Source organism: Pelodiscus sinensis, chromosome 24, assembly GCF_049634645.1.
Source record: "Pelodiscus sinensis isolate JC-2024 chromosome 24, ASM4963464v1, whole genome shotgun sequence".
Classification (NCBI taxonomy): domain Eukaryota; kingdom Metazoa; phylum Chordata; order Testudines; family Trionychidae; genus Pelodiscus; species Pelodiscus sinensis.
The window spans coordinates 13,043,914-13,059,830 of record NC_134734.1 but is presented as its reverse complement, the minus strand read 5'-3'; the positions used below and the strand labels follow the sequence as shown (position 1 = coordinate 13,059,830).

The window sequence follows — 15,917 nt, the reverse complement described above, 5'->3', positions numbered from 1 at the left end:
AAGCGGCATGTCCTGGGGTGGGCACAGCCGAGGCCAGGAACCAGGCTGACGCAGACGTGGAGGAAAGTGGCTTGATGCCAAGTGCGTGCCCAGGTCAGGAGCAGGGCGCTGTGCAGGGCCAGGAGGGGATGGCAGGCCACAGAGGGGGCCTCCTTCGGCTGGCACTGGCACCCTCTCCCCTCCTGGCACGGTCTGTCACTCACAGGGAGGGGGGCAAGTCTGGGCAATTCTCTTTATTCCATTACAAATTCCTCTGACTTCCACCCGTCCCCCGCGAGGAGCCCTCAGGGGCTCCCTGCGCTCGGGTGCTAGCGCACGTCTCCTCGGCCTGGCCCTGGGTCCAGCAGGGCCAAGCAGCCTGGGGCATATGCTGGCTCTAGAGTAGGGGCTGAGCCTGGGCTCCCCTCGGCCCCACAGCGGCCCAGCCGTGTGCAGTACAAAGGTCTGGCCTGGCCTAACTACACCTGGCAGGCACAAGCTTCCTGCATCACTGGCCCAACGATAGTCTGGCAGACTGGCCACTGCCGGGGGCTGCTGATTCCTGGCCCGGTGTGCGTGTGGGCCGGGGCGCTGGCTGCCTGCAGGCCAGCACCAATGATCCCATGGGGGGGTGTGGCAGCCACCCAGCCGGGGCGCATCCTCTTACAGCAGCGTGGCCTGCTCAAAGCGCTCGTCATAGCCGCGGCTGCTCAACCGCTGCCTGCGCTGCTGGAGAACTTCTCTGCGGCGCCGGTAGGCCAGGAACTCCTCCTTCAGGACTGCGCAGCGAGCCTCCGGGCTGGCCAGGGCCCGAGGTGAGCCCGGCGCCTCCAGGTCATCCACCGACTTCGAGTTCCTCGGGGAGCCACTGCCATCACTGGGAGCTTTGGCACCTGCAAGCCAGCAAAGGAGATGGCTCAGGGAGGGCAGGGCAGGCCCGACTCCCACCCTGTGTCCCCAGAGGGCTGCCCCAGGAACAACTTTCAGCTGGGACTGACTCACACGGTCCTGCCCCCGGGGGTTCCCTGCTGGGACTGGCTCTCATGGACCTGCACACTGGCTCAGTATGGCTCAGACAGGCCAGTCCATGGCAGGGAACTCCTGGCTGGGACCAGCCCAGCCAGCTCACACAGACCCACCCATGGCTGAGGGGTCTTGGCTGGGACTGGATCTGCCTGACCTACATGGGGGCTTATGGTTAGGAGCACCCCAGCATGGCTCATCCATGGATTAGGTCTCTGGAGGTGGAATTGGTGCCCACCGCCCTGACTTGGTGCCAGCTTAGGGCTGGAGCGTCCCCAGACAACAGCCCCATGGGTTGAGGGGCTCTGACTGCAAGGGGGGAAAAGGTGAGGAACTAGACTGGGCCTGGTGGCTTCCTGTGTGTGGGTGGGAATACAGCAGTGTGTGCCCAGCTGCCTCACGGCTTGGACGTGTAGCAGGGACAAAGGAGGCTTGGTCTGAACCCAGCCCTGTGTTAAAGTGGGAATTTTTATGTATGTCTAGTGTATGTGCCTCAGTTTCCCCTAGGTGGTGCGTGGCTAACTAGCTGGTAGGACAAAGTTGTTCACCTGACAGGCCCCTACTTACTTGGCAGAGATCCGGTGTGACTGATGCCTGGCTGTGTGGGGCTGGGGCCCCATGCCCATGGAGAATCTGGACATTGGTACCTAGCAACTAAGGCCCACCGATGACCCACCCTTCACAGGAAGCCAGCCGGGAGCGACCAGCTGGAGAACAAAGGGCCTGATGGGGTGGGTAAGTGAGGGCTGCTGGCAGCAGGAGACGCTCCAAACCTGGGACTAAAAGGGGTCAGAGGTCTCTGTGCTCTGGGCAGGCCAAGATGGACCGTGCGGTAACTTTCTGTTCTCTGGGGTAACCATGGACTGGCCACGTGGTGTTCCTGGATCTCATGAGCCCTGCTGCCTGCCGTGCCCGCTGGGAGTCACGGCCCACATGCAAGGCGGGGGAAGGGAGTTCAGTTTCTCTCCAGTGCCCAGTGCAGCAGGTTTTGCTGAAGGAGCTGGCAGTGCGACACGGGGTGCTGAAGGCTCCAAGGTTCGGTCCCAGGAGCAGGGAAGCCAAGCGCCATCCCCCAGCGAGAGCGTGACCCAAAGGGGCTGACACACTAAAGGGGTCTCCAGGACTACTCCAGAGCTGCTCCAGAGCAGCAAGCGCCGATCCCCGTGGCCTAGCGGCAGTCAGGAGTTTCCAATGTCAGGCAGCCCCTGTGAGTTGTGTGATCAGCTGCTCGGGCTAGGCCAATGGGGTGCTGGGCAAGACATCTTGGTTTCGCTGCATGGCTCATTCAGGAATACGGAGGGTGGGAAGGGGTTGGTGTTAATCCCTGAGAGACATCAGAGTCCCTGGGACCCCAAAGAACACTACAGACTCTACTTGCCTCCCATGCTTAGATGCAGCCACCTCTGGGGTAGGACGTGGCAGCTGTTTATACTCACACTCTTATGCCCCTGCACAAAGTGCAGGGCTGGGAGTTAGCGAGGCCCACAGGCACCTGGAAGAACAGAGAGGGGGCCGGGGGCTGGGACTCGGGCAGTCCAGCCGCAGGCAGGAGCCCCCTGCAGCCTGAGGCTCTGCTCACTCACTCTGCCGCTCCAGCTCCTGCACAGCGATGGTGGAGACGGGTCTCCTGGGGTCCCCGCTGCGGTACAGCTGCAGCGCCTCTAGGATGTCTGACTCCAGCGCAAACTCCGAGTCCCACTCGTAATTCTCATCCACAGACGTGTTCCTCCTGCCGGGCAGAGGGAAAGCGGGCGTGAGCAGCGGGGACACTGCTGTGCGACAATGCCCACTGAGGGGGAGGGTAAGAGGGGAAGCAGGGGGGCTGGTTGCCCCGAGTCCAGCAGGCCGGGGCTACACAGCTCAGAGCGGGAGCGAGGTTCCACTGCCCCGTCCATCGCAGACCCAGGGCACGGCTTGGGCCAGGGAACACCGAATGGGCAGGCCCAGGAAGTGCCGCTGGCTGCTAGGCTTAACCTGGGCTCTGTGATGTAGCCCTGCCTTCTCCCTCCCACCCAGCTCACGGGACAGACTCACTGCCTGGCCACTCAGGTTCCCAGACCCGTGAGTGAGTGCCCCCCCTCCCCTCTCTTCCCTGGGGGTGCACATGCTGCCACCCACGGGCCACCCACACTGTTCCACTGCACTGCAAACCCCAGGGCTTCCGGGGGAGCCTGAGTCCATAACGCTCGACATCTGGCAGCACTGAGCACCAAGACGGAGTCCAGGGACGGCTACCTCAGAAACCTGGACAGGTGGCAGCCGTCGCTACAGCGCACCGAGGGACCAAGCCGAGCCGGGCACAGCGCCTCCCCCCCACAGACCCCTAAGGGAGTGAGCTGAGCTGAGCCAGGCCAGACCAGTCCCCCCCCAGAGCTCTATGGAGCAAGCCGAACTGGGCACAGTCCCTCCCCCTCACAGAGCCCTGGGGGAGTAGGCCAGGCCCGAGGTGGTGTGGCCCCAGGTGTGTGTGATGAGCCAGGTGCTGAGTTTCTCCCCTCCTGCCTCCTGGGGGAGCAAGCCAGCATGCCCCCACCCCAGGCACTGGGGGAGGGGAGTTGGCTGAGCCAGGTGCAGTGCACCCCCCCCCCCCCCATGGCCTCTCTCATGCAGAGGGTGCAAGAGGCTGCCCCGAAGGGCTGGAGACTTGTGCCTAGCAGCCCCCATTCCCAAAGGAGGCAGCCCGGGGTGAGCAGACAGCAGCAGGTGGCTGCGGCGAGGGGGATGCTCAGGAGCCAGAAGCCCGAGGAGCTGGCTTGAGGACACAGCGGCAGGGAGCCAGTCCGGCTGCTGCACAGACACTGACTTGGGCCCCGCTCTGGGAACCCCCCAGCAATGGCAGAGGCCCACTGGATGGGGTCAGGGCCGGGGGGGCCGGGACACAGCTGAGCGCTGAGTAACGTGGTGCCCAGGTGGGGGCTGTTTTAATTCCCCGTGGCCCGTGTTGGGTTTGAGGAGGGCTGGGCCAGGGGAAAGCTGAGGCAGGAGGTGAAGAGCCACCTCTGGCCACAAGGGGGCGCGTGGGCAGTGGCTGACCCTGTCACACAGCAGGGCCCCTAGCTGGTGCCAGCACTGGCCTGGCCTTGAGTGCCCGGGGCCAGACCCAACCCGCTCGCCTGCAACGGCAGCACAAGACAGGAGCCCAGTGGGCGGGGGATGCTCTGCTGACCATCAGAGCCAGGGGCCCCAGAGCTCAGCGCATCCCGGAACCCCACTGCCCTCCAGCATTGGCAGGAGCTGGCTGGGCAGAGTCTGCCAGGGGACCTGAGCGGGGTGCAGGGCCCTGCTTCATTTGCTGAGGGGCTTCCCCCGACGCCCCCAGGGCAGCAGGCTGCTTGGATTGCACCAGCCCCGGGGCCTGGGCATGTGGAGGAGCCCCAGAACTCCCTCGCGCCTGCTCCCCTGGCCAGCACATCTCCCATGCTGAGGGCCATGCCCTGTCATGAGAACTGCAGCACCACTTGGATGGCCTGAGAGGTGGTTTCAGAAGCTCTGGGGGCTCTGGTAGGGGGAGGGGAACAGCCCCTCCTTTCCCTGTGCTTGGACCAGGACAGAGGGGCCTGGGGATTTCAGGGGATGGACATTTGCATTCCTTAGTTCCCTCCCAGCAATCCCTGACACTCACAGCGGTGCCCAGCCTAACTGGGGGCTGCGGCGAATGCAATTCGCCGGTGTTAGGGTTCAGAGTGAACACCCCCTTGAGGTAGCTCTCAGCTATGGGTGCAGGCTGCCTGCCAAGGAGCAGTGCCCGTTACACCTCGTGACCAGATTAGGGATGTAAAACCCTGTTCAAGCAGTTGACTGGTTAAAGGTTATGTTGAACCAGTTAATCACTTAAGTGAGTGTGGGCAGGGCCACTGGTTAAACCAGGTAACCAGTAAGCATCACCTCATAACTGGTTAACCATTGACATCCCTAGACCAGCCTGAGGGCTCCTGGTGACCCCAGGCCTCACTGGCTGGTTGCACTGGAGGTAAGTAAGAGATCCGTGGGGTGAGGCAATCTTTCATTGGACCAACTTCCGTGGGTGCAAGAGATAAGCCTTTAGGCTACCCAGGGCTGAGAAAGGTCCCCGAGCATCACACAAACCATAAAGGGGACCAGAGGTCCCTCCTGCTCAGAAGGAGTGGAAGGCGGGGAGGAATGGGGCTGGGGAGGGACCAGTTCTTAGTGGGTAACAAATCACTGTAATAAGCCATAAATCCAGTATCTGTCCAGTCCAGGATTTTTAGTATCTAGGGAAGACTGCCCCAGGGTAGGTGTCCGGGAATGTCACAGCCTTTGAGCTCCCTTAAACCAGCCACCTGCACTGTCCGCTGCTCCCTGCTGAGGTCTAGCAGGCTCCCATCCCCTAGAACAAGCCCAGGGCAGCATGGATCTCCCTCCCATGGGGGACAAACAGCCCAGCAGTTGGACGTGGGCTCCTGGGAACACCAGAAAGGACAGAATCGCTCACAAGAGGGGAGAGGCCAGCGGTAGCTCTGCCCATAGCAGCTTAGGCCTGTCTCCAGCCAGCCGCTGCATTGGGCAGGGCCGGGGCCTGGCCAGGTGCCATGCTGGGCACTTTACTGTCCCCAATTCCATTACTCAGTTAGGGTATGTCTACACTACCCTCCTAGTTCGAACTAGCGGGGTAATGTAGGCATACCGCACTTGCAAATGAAGCCGGGATTTGAATTTCCCGGGCTTCATTTGCATAAGCGGGGCGCCGCCATTTTCAAAACCCCGCTCGTTTGAACCCCGTGCAGCGCGGCTACACGGGGCACGAACTAGGTAGTTCGAAACTAGTTCCTAGTTTCATTTCACGAGGAGTAATGGTAGTTCGGAATAGGAAGCCTAGTTCGAACTACCTAGTTCGAGCCCCGTGTAGCCGCGCTGCACGGGGTTCGAACGAGCGGGGTTTTAAAAATGGCGGCGCCCCGCTTATGCAAATGAAGCCCGGGAAATTCAAATCCCGGGCTTCATTTGCAAGTGCGGCATGCCTACATTACCCTCCTAGTTCGAACTAGCGGGGTAGTGTAGACATACCCTTAGAGACAGAGAAGGGCCTTTCATCCCTCGTTCGCTCCAGGAGCCAGGGACGGGTGTTCGAGGCTTCTGTGTCTGATAGCAGCTGGTTTCCAGGCTGGTAATGCCAGATTTGGGGTGCCCTTGTGTAACTCCCACTGGGGTTATCAGCTGCCTGTCAGAACTAGGAATAGAGCCCAGGAGTCCTGGGGTTTTCTTCCACTCTCCCCACCCCAACCCAGGCAGCTCACCTCTTGCTGACGGTAGCGATGGCCAGCTCCTTCCTCGGCCTGCCCTCCTCTGTCACAGAGCTCCGGGACTCGCCTCCACTCGGCCAGCCGCCTATTTCCCCTAGCGGGGAGCTGAGGTAGGTGCCCACCAGTGACAGCGCCAGCGAGGGGGGCCTCAGGAAGGACACGCTGCCCCGGCCGCTGCTCTGGCTGGTCAGACTGGCTCGCAGCAGCTTTTCAGCAGGTGGCCCCGGCAAGCAGAAGATGCCTGGGGCTTGGTACTTCTCGGGCACCTGAGCTTCCAGCAGCTCTCCAGGTAGCGGCTGCTCCTGCAGGCTCCGGGCCCAGCTGGGCTCTGAGGAGATGGCTGTGCACATCAGCTCGGTCCTGCTGCTGTCTGTGGCCAGGAGCGGGGTGGAGCCGGGGCTCAGGCAGCCTGGCCAGCCCGTGCTCCCAGGTAGGGCGGCCTTGGCAGGGCCCAACTGTGGCTCTGGCGGTTTCAGGAGAGTCTTGCTGGGTGCCTGTTCCAGAGGAGACTCGGGGGTGGCCCGTGTGTCCATGTAGTCCAGGCAGGCTGCCCCCTCCCTGCTCTGCTCTCTCTCCTCCCCCAGCAGGGTGGGCTCCGTGCTGCCCAGGGCTGGGGGCTGGCAGGGCTCCTCCTGGGGTGGCCAGTCTCCATCCACGCTCATCTCCTTGAAGAAAGGCAGGCTCAGGTACTGGAGGATCCCACTCTGGGCCGAGGAGCTGGCTCGCTGCTGGCTGCTCGGGGACCCTGAGCCCAGTGGCTCGGGGCTGGCCAGAGCCGGGGCGTTCAGCAGCCTGCTGAGCACAGGGGAGCCCCCGGGGCCCGGGGAGCAGCGCAGCACGCTGACGGTGCTCTGGCAGTGCCCCTCGCCACACGTGCCGCCCTGCACCTCCTCCACGGCGCTCAAGGGCAGAGGCACCGGGGAGGCCACGGGGCTGATGTTGACAATGCACAAAGGCTTGGCTTCCTCCGTGGGGCTGCTGCTGCTGTAGCCGAAGTAGCGGCCTTGGCGGTGCCTCGAGGATTTGGCTTCCCGGTGGGCCTGGCCTGTGGCCTTGGGTCGCAGAGACACTCCTCTCTGCCAGACGGGCTGCTCTGTTTGGGGGCCGGCATACACCTGCAGATAGGGTGCCGGCGGGCTGTGCTCAGATGGGGCGGGGGAGGGCTCCCTCTGCAGGAGCTCAGAGTACAGCTCTGTCTCGGGGGCGCAGGGGAAGAGCTCCTGGGGCTGCCTGTCCGTCTCCACCACAAAGCGTCCATCAGGGCCCCGGGAGATGCGCTCCAAGGGCACCGCATCTCCGATGTGGCTTTCGTACACCGTGTACTTGGAGCTGCTCCGGGGGCCACCCGCCATGGTGAGGCCCAGGCAGGAACTAGCCTTCTCACTCCACAGCAGGGTCCGATGCAAGCTCTGGTATGGGGAGGCCGACAGCTTGAGCTTCAGGGTGCTGTCCGAGCTACTAGAGCTGTTAGAATTTCTGCAGGGAAAGAGAAGGATTGCTGGGGCGAGCCCCATGCTTCCTGCCGCGGGGCAGTCCCCGGGGGCCCCCGCCTACTTGTTCCCCCATCCAATCCGACCTGCGCGTTCACTGCAAGAACTGAAGACAGCCCCCGCACCAGCCCTGAGAGGAAAGGGTCAAACTGCACTGCTGGGGGGGTGAGCTCCACCCCAGAGCGTGGCCAGTGTAGAGGTGGTCCCTCCAGCTCCATCCCAGCGGCCAGGTTCCAGGGCCCCCCCCATCCTGCTCGAGACCCCTCCCTGAGCCGGTGGGGCGTGAATGAGGAAAGCGATGGAGAACAGCATGGCACAGGCAGCATGGGTGAGGCAGGGCGATGCATGGGATGGCAGGACTTACTGCGGAGGTGGAAGCTTCTTGTTGGGGGAGAAGACGATTGGTGGATCTGGAAGGTCATGAGAACACAAGGGGATCACATGGCGAGCAACTCAAATGTGAGATGAGGCGGCGGCGGTGGCCCACACCCACCCCAGACCCCCAAGGATTGGGGGGTGCTCACCTGCTTGTGAGCAACAGGCATAAATCCCACCAGCTCCCACAGCCACTTGACAGCCATGGGGGATGGGTTACCGACCCGACCGCCCTGGGGCTGGATCAGAGCCGGCGCCCCCTAGAAAGGCCCTGTGTCCCATTTCCCTCCCAACCCCTTGACCTCTCTGGCCCCACAGCCCCTCCCAGCAGGGGGGCAAGTCCTGGGCAGGTTTTGCTCCTCTGGGAGAGTGCAGTAGACGACGGGCGGAGAAGGTCTGGGACCAAGGGCCCATCCACCTTGTCTATGCAGGGAAATGGCACCGATGTAACCCCAGATCAGTGACCCCAGGGACTGGGGCTCCCTACAGGGGCTGGCTGCTGTTTTGCCTGCCCTGGCTCCCACTGGCTGCATGAGCCCGGATCAAACCCAAGTCAGAGCAGCCCCACCATCAGGGCACCGGGTTAACTGCGCCCCTGTGAACTCCCCCCTCTGGCTGCAAGCGTACTGGGGTTGTCAGCCACCTGACCTCAGCTCCCCCCACCCCCACCCACGCAGAGGGGTCTGTCACCCAACCTGGGCTACAGCCCCATGTCCCCTGCCTCCTGTGCCCCCCAACTGCACTGCAGCCCCTTGCCCCTACGTGGGGAACGACCCCTCATCCCACTGAGCGCGCTCACCCAATTACCCACTGTGTTCCTGGGTCGCCCAGCGAGGATCCCAGCCCCTCGCCAAGCTCCCGGCCTCGGCAGCCGCGTGCCTGTGCCAGGGCGGGGTCCCTACCTTGCCTGCGTTTCTGGAGGCGGGCAGCACGCCGGCGGTTCATGACGCAGGCGACCATGGTGCTGAAGATCACAGCCATGCTGAGGAAGCAGATGCCCCCGATGACACCGGCTAGCACAGGCTGCGGCAGGAGCTCGGGCAGCTGAGTGCGGGACGGATACACCTCCATACCTGGGAAGGGGACAGGGAGAGGCCTCACACAGACACCAGGGTGCAGGGTTACCCTTGGGGGGCAACCGACTCCCAGACACTGACCTACCAGTGGGGAGGGGTGCTCCGCTGGGGCACAACGTCCATTTCCATTCCGGCCCCTCACACCCAAGCTTGCCTGGCTCAGGGGCACAGAGTTAGGCCCATACCTGAGGGGGCAGCACAGGAGTCTCTCCCCTGCACCCCAAGGGTTCCCAGGGCGCCCTGCCAGGACACGGCTGGCTGCGCGGGGCAGCACGGAGCTTTACCTGCTGTGGAGACGTTCACTGTGTTGCTGGGGTAGCTGATGTAGCTTCCGGCAAAGGCCACCAGGCGGAACTCGTAGAAGGCGTCCTGAGATAGCAGAGAGGCTGGGGTGAGGGTGCAGCTGGCGCCTGCCAACTCTTCCCTCTTGGCATATGGCCTTGGCCAGAGGCAGCTCCTGCCACAATCCCACAGAGCCGCGTGTGCAGTGAGTGGAGGGGTTCCACCCCAGCACCAGACGCAGCCTGTCTCAACAAGCAAAGCCCCAGTCCATGCAATAGGCACTGCTATGGGGCCAGTGCCAGAGGAGAGCAGAAACCCTTTTCCACCCCCAGTGGCCTGCTGGGTGAGAGGATGCTCACATGATGCACCTTAGCCTGTGCCCAACTAGGCTGTTTGGGCCCCTGTCGCCCTTTTGGGGCCTGCTGTTTCCCTGAGAGCTCAGCGACCTGCAGCGCCAGGGCACAGACTCCAGGGGCTCGGGTGGCCAATCTCAGGAGGGGTGGGGCAGATCTTGGGCAGAAACAGCCTGTGCAAGACCCGACGGGACTCCTACAAACCTTGATGAGTCCAGGCACCAGGACCTGGGTCTCCGTGCTGGGGATGGATCTATCCAGTACCTCCCAGCCACCCTGGTCCTGCCGTAACTCCAGGGCGTAGCCTGTCAGGGCCACGGAGAACTGCAGCGGGGGCTCCCACTGCAGCAGGACCCCCCGCGACGTCTCGTTGGCGGTCAGGGACTGTGGAGGGGACAGGAAGACGCGTGGGGCTGTGGTGGGTGGCTCAAGAGGCACCTCAGTGGTTGGGAAACCTGGAGGGAAAGGAGACATTGAGGAAAGAAACCAGGGCAGCCATTTGGGGGTAGGAGAGCCCCAGAGCAGCCATTCAGAGGCGGGCAAGCTCAGGGGGAGGGGTGCCGGGGGCTCTCTCACCCAGGGGGAAGGAGGTGACGATCTCACTGAAGGGGCCACTGCCCAGCTTGTTCTGGGACAGGACGCTGAACTGGTAGCCAGTGGCCGGCTGCAGGTTCTCCACCAGGAGGTGCCTGGCCCCCACAGGCACGGTCAGCGACACCCAGTCGTGATGGGGCCGGTTCAGGAGCTTCACCCTGAAGAGACAGAGCAGGTGAGCCAAAGCCCACCGCCCCCCACCTCCCTCTCATGAGGGTCTGTGCCTGTGAGCCGCCCCCTTGGCCCCTCATGAGGGCGCAGGGACACAGCCTCCACCTGCTGAGGCTGGGAGCTCCTCACATTACGTCTTCTCCCGTGTGGGGCAAGGATCCGCACATGCCCTCACCCAGTGCCAGCCTGTGCCACGTGCTCTGTGGCCACATCCTCCCCTACGGAGCTGAGCTCTGCCCAGCATGCCTACAGCCAGTACCAGCCTGTGTCACATGCTCTGTGGCCACGTCCTCCCCCACGGAGCTGAGCTCTGCCCAGCATGCCTACAGCCAGTACCAGCCTGTGCCACGTGCTCTGTGGCCACATCCTCCCCCACAGAGCTGAGCCCTGCCCAGCATGCCTACAGCCAGTACCAGCCTGTGCCACGTGCTCTGTGGCCACGTCCTCCCCCACGGAGCTGAGCTCTGCCCAGCATGCCTACAGCCAGTACCAGCCTGTGTCACATGCTCTGTGGCCACGTCCTCCCCCACGGAGCTGAGCTCTGCCCAGCATGCCTACAGCCAGTACCAGCCTGTGCCACGTGCTCTGTGGCCACGTCCTCCCCCACAGAGCTGAGCCCTGCCCAGCATGCCTACAGCCAGTACCAGCCTGTGCCACGTGCTCTGTGGCCACGTCCTCCCCCACGGAGCTGAGCTCTGCCCAGCATGCCTACAGCCAGTACCAGCCTGTGTCACATGCTCTGTGGCCACGTCCTCCCCCACGGAGCTGAGCTCTGCCCAGCATGCCTACAGCCAATACCTGCCTGTGCCACGTGCTCTGTGGCCACGTCCTCCCCCACAGAGCTGAGCCCTGCCCAGCATGCCTACAGCCAGTACCAGCCTGTGCCACGTGCTCTGTGGCCATGTCCTCCCCCACGGAGCTGAGCTCTGCCCAGCATGCCTACAGCCAGTACCAGCCTGTGCCACGTGCTCTGTGGCTACGCCCTCCCCCAAGGCGCCAAGAGCCCCGCCTGGCCCAGCACTCACAGTGGCGTGTACCAGACGCTGAACCTCTGGAAATATCCCCCGTCAAATCCTGGCTCCCAGGAGATGTTGGCAGCCAGCAGCAGTGGCTGCACCGAGACGTTGGTGACCGCGTGGGGGCTGGTACCTGATGGAGACAGCCAGTCAGGGGCCATCTCTGACCTGCCTCTCCAAGGGCTGTGGCAATGGCTAGGAGCTGCAGGGGGCAGAGTGCCACCTGGCCAGCTCATACCCCCTCCCGACAGGTGAAATGGGCAAGTGCCAGGCATGGGATGCCCGCAGGGGAGGCACCTCCATCTGTGGGCTCTCAAAGGGCTGTTGCTGTGCTGGGGGAGGGGGTGGCTGGGATGTTACTCACCTGGACACACTGGCCTCAATCTGCAGGGTCCCTGGCAGTGCCCAATGGAGCCGGGCACAGGCCCAACCCAACAGATTCCAGTGTGATATGGGTTTGGGACGTGGAGGTTGGGTGTTCGCCTCACGTTCCACCAGGCCCTGGTGAGCAGCCCATGGCGCCCGGCTACCCCCGCTAGGCACACAGAGCCACCTACTTCCACCTTGAGCGCCCCCACACACAACAGTCACCCACCCCCATCCCAAACACACACACACACAGCCACCTACTTCCACCTTGAGCGCCCCCACACACAACAGTCACCCACCCCCATCCCAAACACACACACACACAGCCACCTACTTCCACCCTGAGCGCCCCCACACACAACAGTCACCCACCCCCATCCCAAACACACACACAGACACACACACAGCTACCCACTTCCACCCTGAGTCCCACACACACACAATAATCACCCATCCCCATCCCAAACACACATGCAGCTGCCCACCGAGCCCATACCCATACACACACACAGCCACTCACTTCTGTCCTGAGCCCTATCCACACAGTCGCCCACCCCCAGATACTGACACGCATATAAACACAGTTACTCCCTCAAACCCCCATACTTCTACTTGAGCCCATCCAAACACACACACACAGCCACTCACTTCCACCCTGAGCTCCACGCAAACACAACAGTCACCCGCCCCCATCCCAAACACACACACACACACACACACACACACACACACACACACACACCTGCCACCCCCCAAAGCTGCCCACCTTCACCTTAACCCCATACAGTCACCCCCCCACTCCTCAATACACACAGCTGCTCACCGCACCCCCGCATCCTGGGTCCCCCCTACACGGCCATGCATGCCCCTGTACATTCATGTAGCTCCCTCCTCAGAGCCCAGTGGCCTTGGGACAGGCCTCCTGCCCACTATTGGCTACCAATGGTGCTGCCGATGTGGCCCAACTCACCCAGCACATAGACGGAGGTGATGGTGCTGATCCGGGCCACCTGGTTGCTGGCCGTGCACTGCCAGGCCCCGTGCTGCTCCTTAACCAGCGGCCAGAAGACAAGGCTGCTGTTCCCGCCCACCTGGGTGCCGTTCCTCCCTGTGCTCCCCAGCTGCAGAGCAAAAGCAGAGCCATGCTGACACCAGCAGCCCAGCCCGCCTCCGCCCACGGGTCTGGGAGACCACCAGTGCCACTGTCCACCACCAGGCTGAAGTGGGCTGGGCTGTGAGCGCAACTGTGCAGAGTGGGGGTGTCAGGCCAGGAAGCGCGCACAGATGGAGGGGGAGAGAAGCGGCACCGGGCTGGGCGAGTGCAGATTGGGGGCAAAGCACAAGTGCGGACCGGGGCTGAGGAGAATCTAGGCAGTAATCCAGCCAGTGACCGAGCTGAACTCGCTTCCCACACACTGGTGCCAGGGCCGCATTCATCTCCAAGGCCCTGAACCTGGGAAAAGTGAGGCACAGGGAGGGGCTGCAGCAGAGCTGTCCCGTTGGTAGTGACTGCCCCAGGCCCCACGCTTTGAGGGGGTGGCCCAGGGGATGAGCAGGGGCCAGCAGCAGCGGCTGAGCTGACGGTCGCACTTAATGGTGGCCGGAGGCAGAGCGACCCGGCACCACTCCTCGCAGGGGAGGGGGCTTGGGAGAGGGATGGGTCTGCCTCTCGCAGTCACCCATGGTGGCGGGAAGCAGAGCGACCCGGCCCCAGTCCCATGGCTTGTGAGAGCGGGCTTGGGGGAAGGGGGCTGGGCCCCAGCACTCTCTGCTCAACTCAGCCGCGTCGTTCTCCTCCCTAGGGACAGGCCTGGGCAGGGGCTGGGCCGAGGTCTCTCTCACTGACCACAGGAACAGAACCCCCGAGTCCTGGCTCATGGCTTTCTCAGAGGGAGAGGCTGCCTAGAAGGAGGAGACACCCCCCCACACACACTCCCGGGGCTCTGGAAGGGATGGGGAGTCTCTGCACAGGTAGAGCCTGAGGAATAAATCACTCCGGGGGTAGCCCCCATTGCCAGGGACCTGCCTCTCAGGCCGTGAGTCTGCGAGGCATGGGCTGCAGAGATGACTGGTGAGGAGGGACCTGAGGGGCCACGTGGCTCCCCCAGCCCAGGGAAGATCTGGGACAACTCCCCTCCGCTGCAGGCCCTGCCTCTCCCCATCTCTTCCCCCAACTGAGGCAGGGGGCTGGAAATGGCGGCCGGGGTCCTCCATTCACTGGCAGTGGCAGGGAAATGGAGCAAGGCAGGCCCGGCTTGCTGTGCTCCCCTGACTGCATCGATCCATTTCCCACCGGAGAGTGTGGGCCGGTCCCGCCCCCTCCTCTAGAGCAGTGCGCAGGGAGAGCAAAGCAGCTGGAGTCATCCTGATCTGCTTCGCCCCCAGCAGACCCACCCCCCATTGCTGGCTGGCCTCGTCCGGTATCTGGGGCACGTGACAACAGGGACAGTGTGTCTGCAGCTTGGCTCCTCAGAGCTGGCATCAAACCACAGGCTGGCGGAAGTGAGGCCAAGTCAGGGTCTCTGAGCTGTAGGGAGCCCGGGAGCCTCAGCCCTGCCCCATCTGAACCTAGAGTTGCAGCTTCCCTACCTTTGCCCATGTGACTGTGGGTGGGGGGTCTCCTTGGGCAGCGCACGGGATCACCAGCTCGCGGCCCACCTCCTGGAAGTACTCCTCCTTGGGGCGCACGGTGAACACGGGAGGCTCCTGGAACAGACACACGGGGGGAGCTCAGCACCCCACTCTGGGGGCAGGCGTGAAGGACAAAGGAGTCAAGGCTAGGGATGTTAAGAGCCAGGTATTTAACTAACCAAGTAGTCGATAGAATTTTTATTGACTACTTGATTAGTTGATAGGCAGCCTGGCTTAGTCCCGGCTTGCACTGGGTGCGGGACCAAACCCCACTGCGGCGCTGCACATGGTGGCGGGGGGAAGGGGTTGTCACAACAGGCCTGGCAGGCCTACCCCAACTGGGAGCTTAACTGTGGAAAGGGGCCCCAAGATGGTTATAGAATGTCTCAGTCACCTGGAAGCAGGGGCCTGGAGGGGAAAGGTACAAGAGGGAGACAGACAGGCTGGAACTCCAGGAGCGTGCTATGTTCATCCCTGGTAAACGAGGAGGGTGGGACCAGAAACCAATGGACCCAGACGGATGTGTTGGAAGTTAGGAGGGGATGAGCCTCCCCCACAGGCCCTGCTTGGCAGCTGGCTGGGAGAGGGGTGGACCCAATGGAGCAAACTTCTCCATCCTGGCTGTCCCCAGGGTTCCCTCTAACTTTTCCCACCACTGAGCCAAGTGTCTGTGCACCAGCGTGACACCTTCCTATTGGTGCACATAATGAAATCCATATGGCGGGGGTAGGGCCAAGGGATTCTGAGTGTGGGAGGGAGCTCTGGGCTGGGACAGAGGGTTGGGGTGCACGAGTGTGAGGGTTCAGGCTTGAGGTGTGCTTAGGATGGGGCTGGGGTTTAGGGGCTCAGGCTTGGGACAGAGGGTTGGGGTGCAAGGGTTCTGGCTGCGGGTGCAGGCTCTGGGGTGGGACTGGGTATGCTGAGTTTGGGGTGCAGGAGTGGGGTTCCCTGTTTGGGGAGGGGCTCAGGGCTGGGGGTTGGGCTGCAGAAGTGGGCATAGGCTCTGGGTTGGGACCGGGGATGAGGGCTTTGGAGTGCAGGAGGGTGCTCAGGGCTGGGAGGAGGGCTCAGGGTGGGACAGGGTGTTGGGTTGGGTAGGGAGGGGACTGTCCCTACTGGCTGGGGGAGATTCACTGCTCTGTCCCCATCAGGGAGCTGCTGCTGGCTCTGAGAGAGAAGTGCCCCTCCCCGAGCCAGGCAAATCCCTGCACAGAGCCCTGAGCGTCTGTCTGGACTGTCAGTAGAGGAAGTCGCAGAGGCAAATATTTTACCAGATGGATCGTGGTTGAGCATCATC

General features: G+C 63.0%; 1 protein-coding gene across 2 annotated transcripts in view; it reads right to left on the bottom strand.

Annotated features, from left to right (window-relative positions):
• Nucleotides 1-218: 218 nt before the first annotated feature.
• Nucleotides 219-15,917, bottom strand: part of IGSF9 (immunoglobulin superfamily member 9) — a 52,508-nt gene continuing 36,809 nt past the window's right edge. For both annotated transcript variants that reach the window (XM_075907210.1, XM_075907211.1), the window contains exons 11-21: nucleotides 14,579-14,695; nucleotides 12,960-13,110; nucleotides 11,630-11,753; nucleotides 10,416-10,591; nucleotides 10,044-10,294; nucleotides 9,489-9,573; nucleotides 9,031-9,201; nucleotides 8,118-8,163; nucleotides 6,258-7,739; nucleotides 2,586-2,731; nucleotides 219-872 (exon numbers count right to left, since the gene is read on the bottom strand). In XM_075907210.1, coding sequence (XP_075763325.1) covers nucleotides 643-872; nucleotides 2,586-2,731; nucleotides 6,258-7,739; nucleotides 8,118-8,163; nucleotides 9,031-9,201; nucleotides 9,489-9,573; nucleotides 10,044-10,294; nucleotides 10,416-10,591; nucleotides 11,630-11,753; nucleotides 12,960-13,110; nucleotides 14,579-14,695 — 2,979 coding nt within the window. In that variant the 3' untranslated portion in view covers nucleotides 219-642. The remainder of the gene's footprint in view (nucleotides 873-2,585; nucleotides 2,732-6,257; nucleotides 7,740-8,117; nucleotides 8,164-9,030; nucleotides 9,202-9,488; nucleotides 9,574-10,043; nucleotides 10,295-10,415; nucleotides 10,592-11,629; nucleotides 11,754-12,959; nucleotides 13,111-14,578; nucleotides 14,696-15,917) is intronic.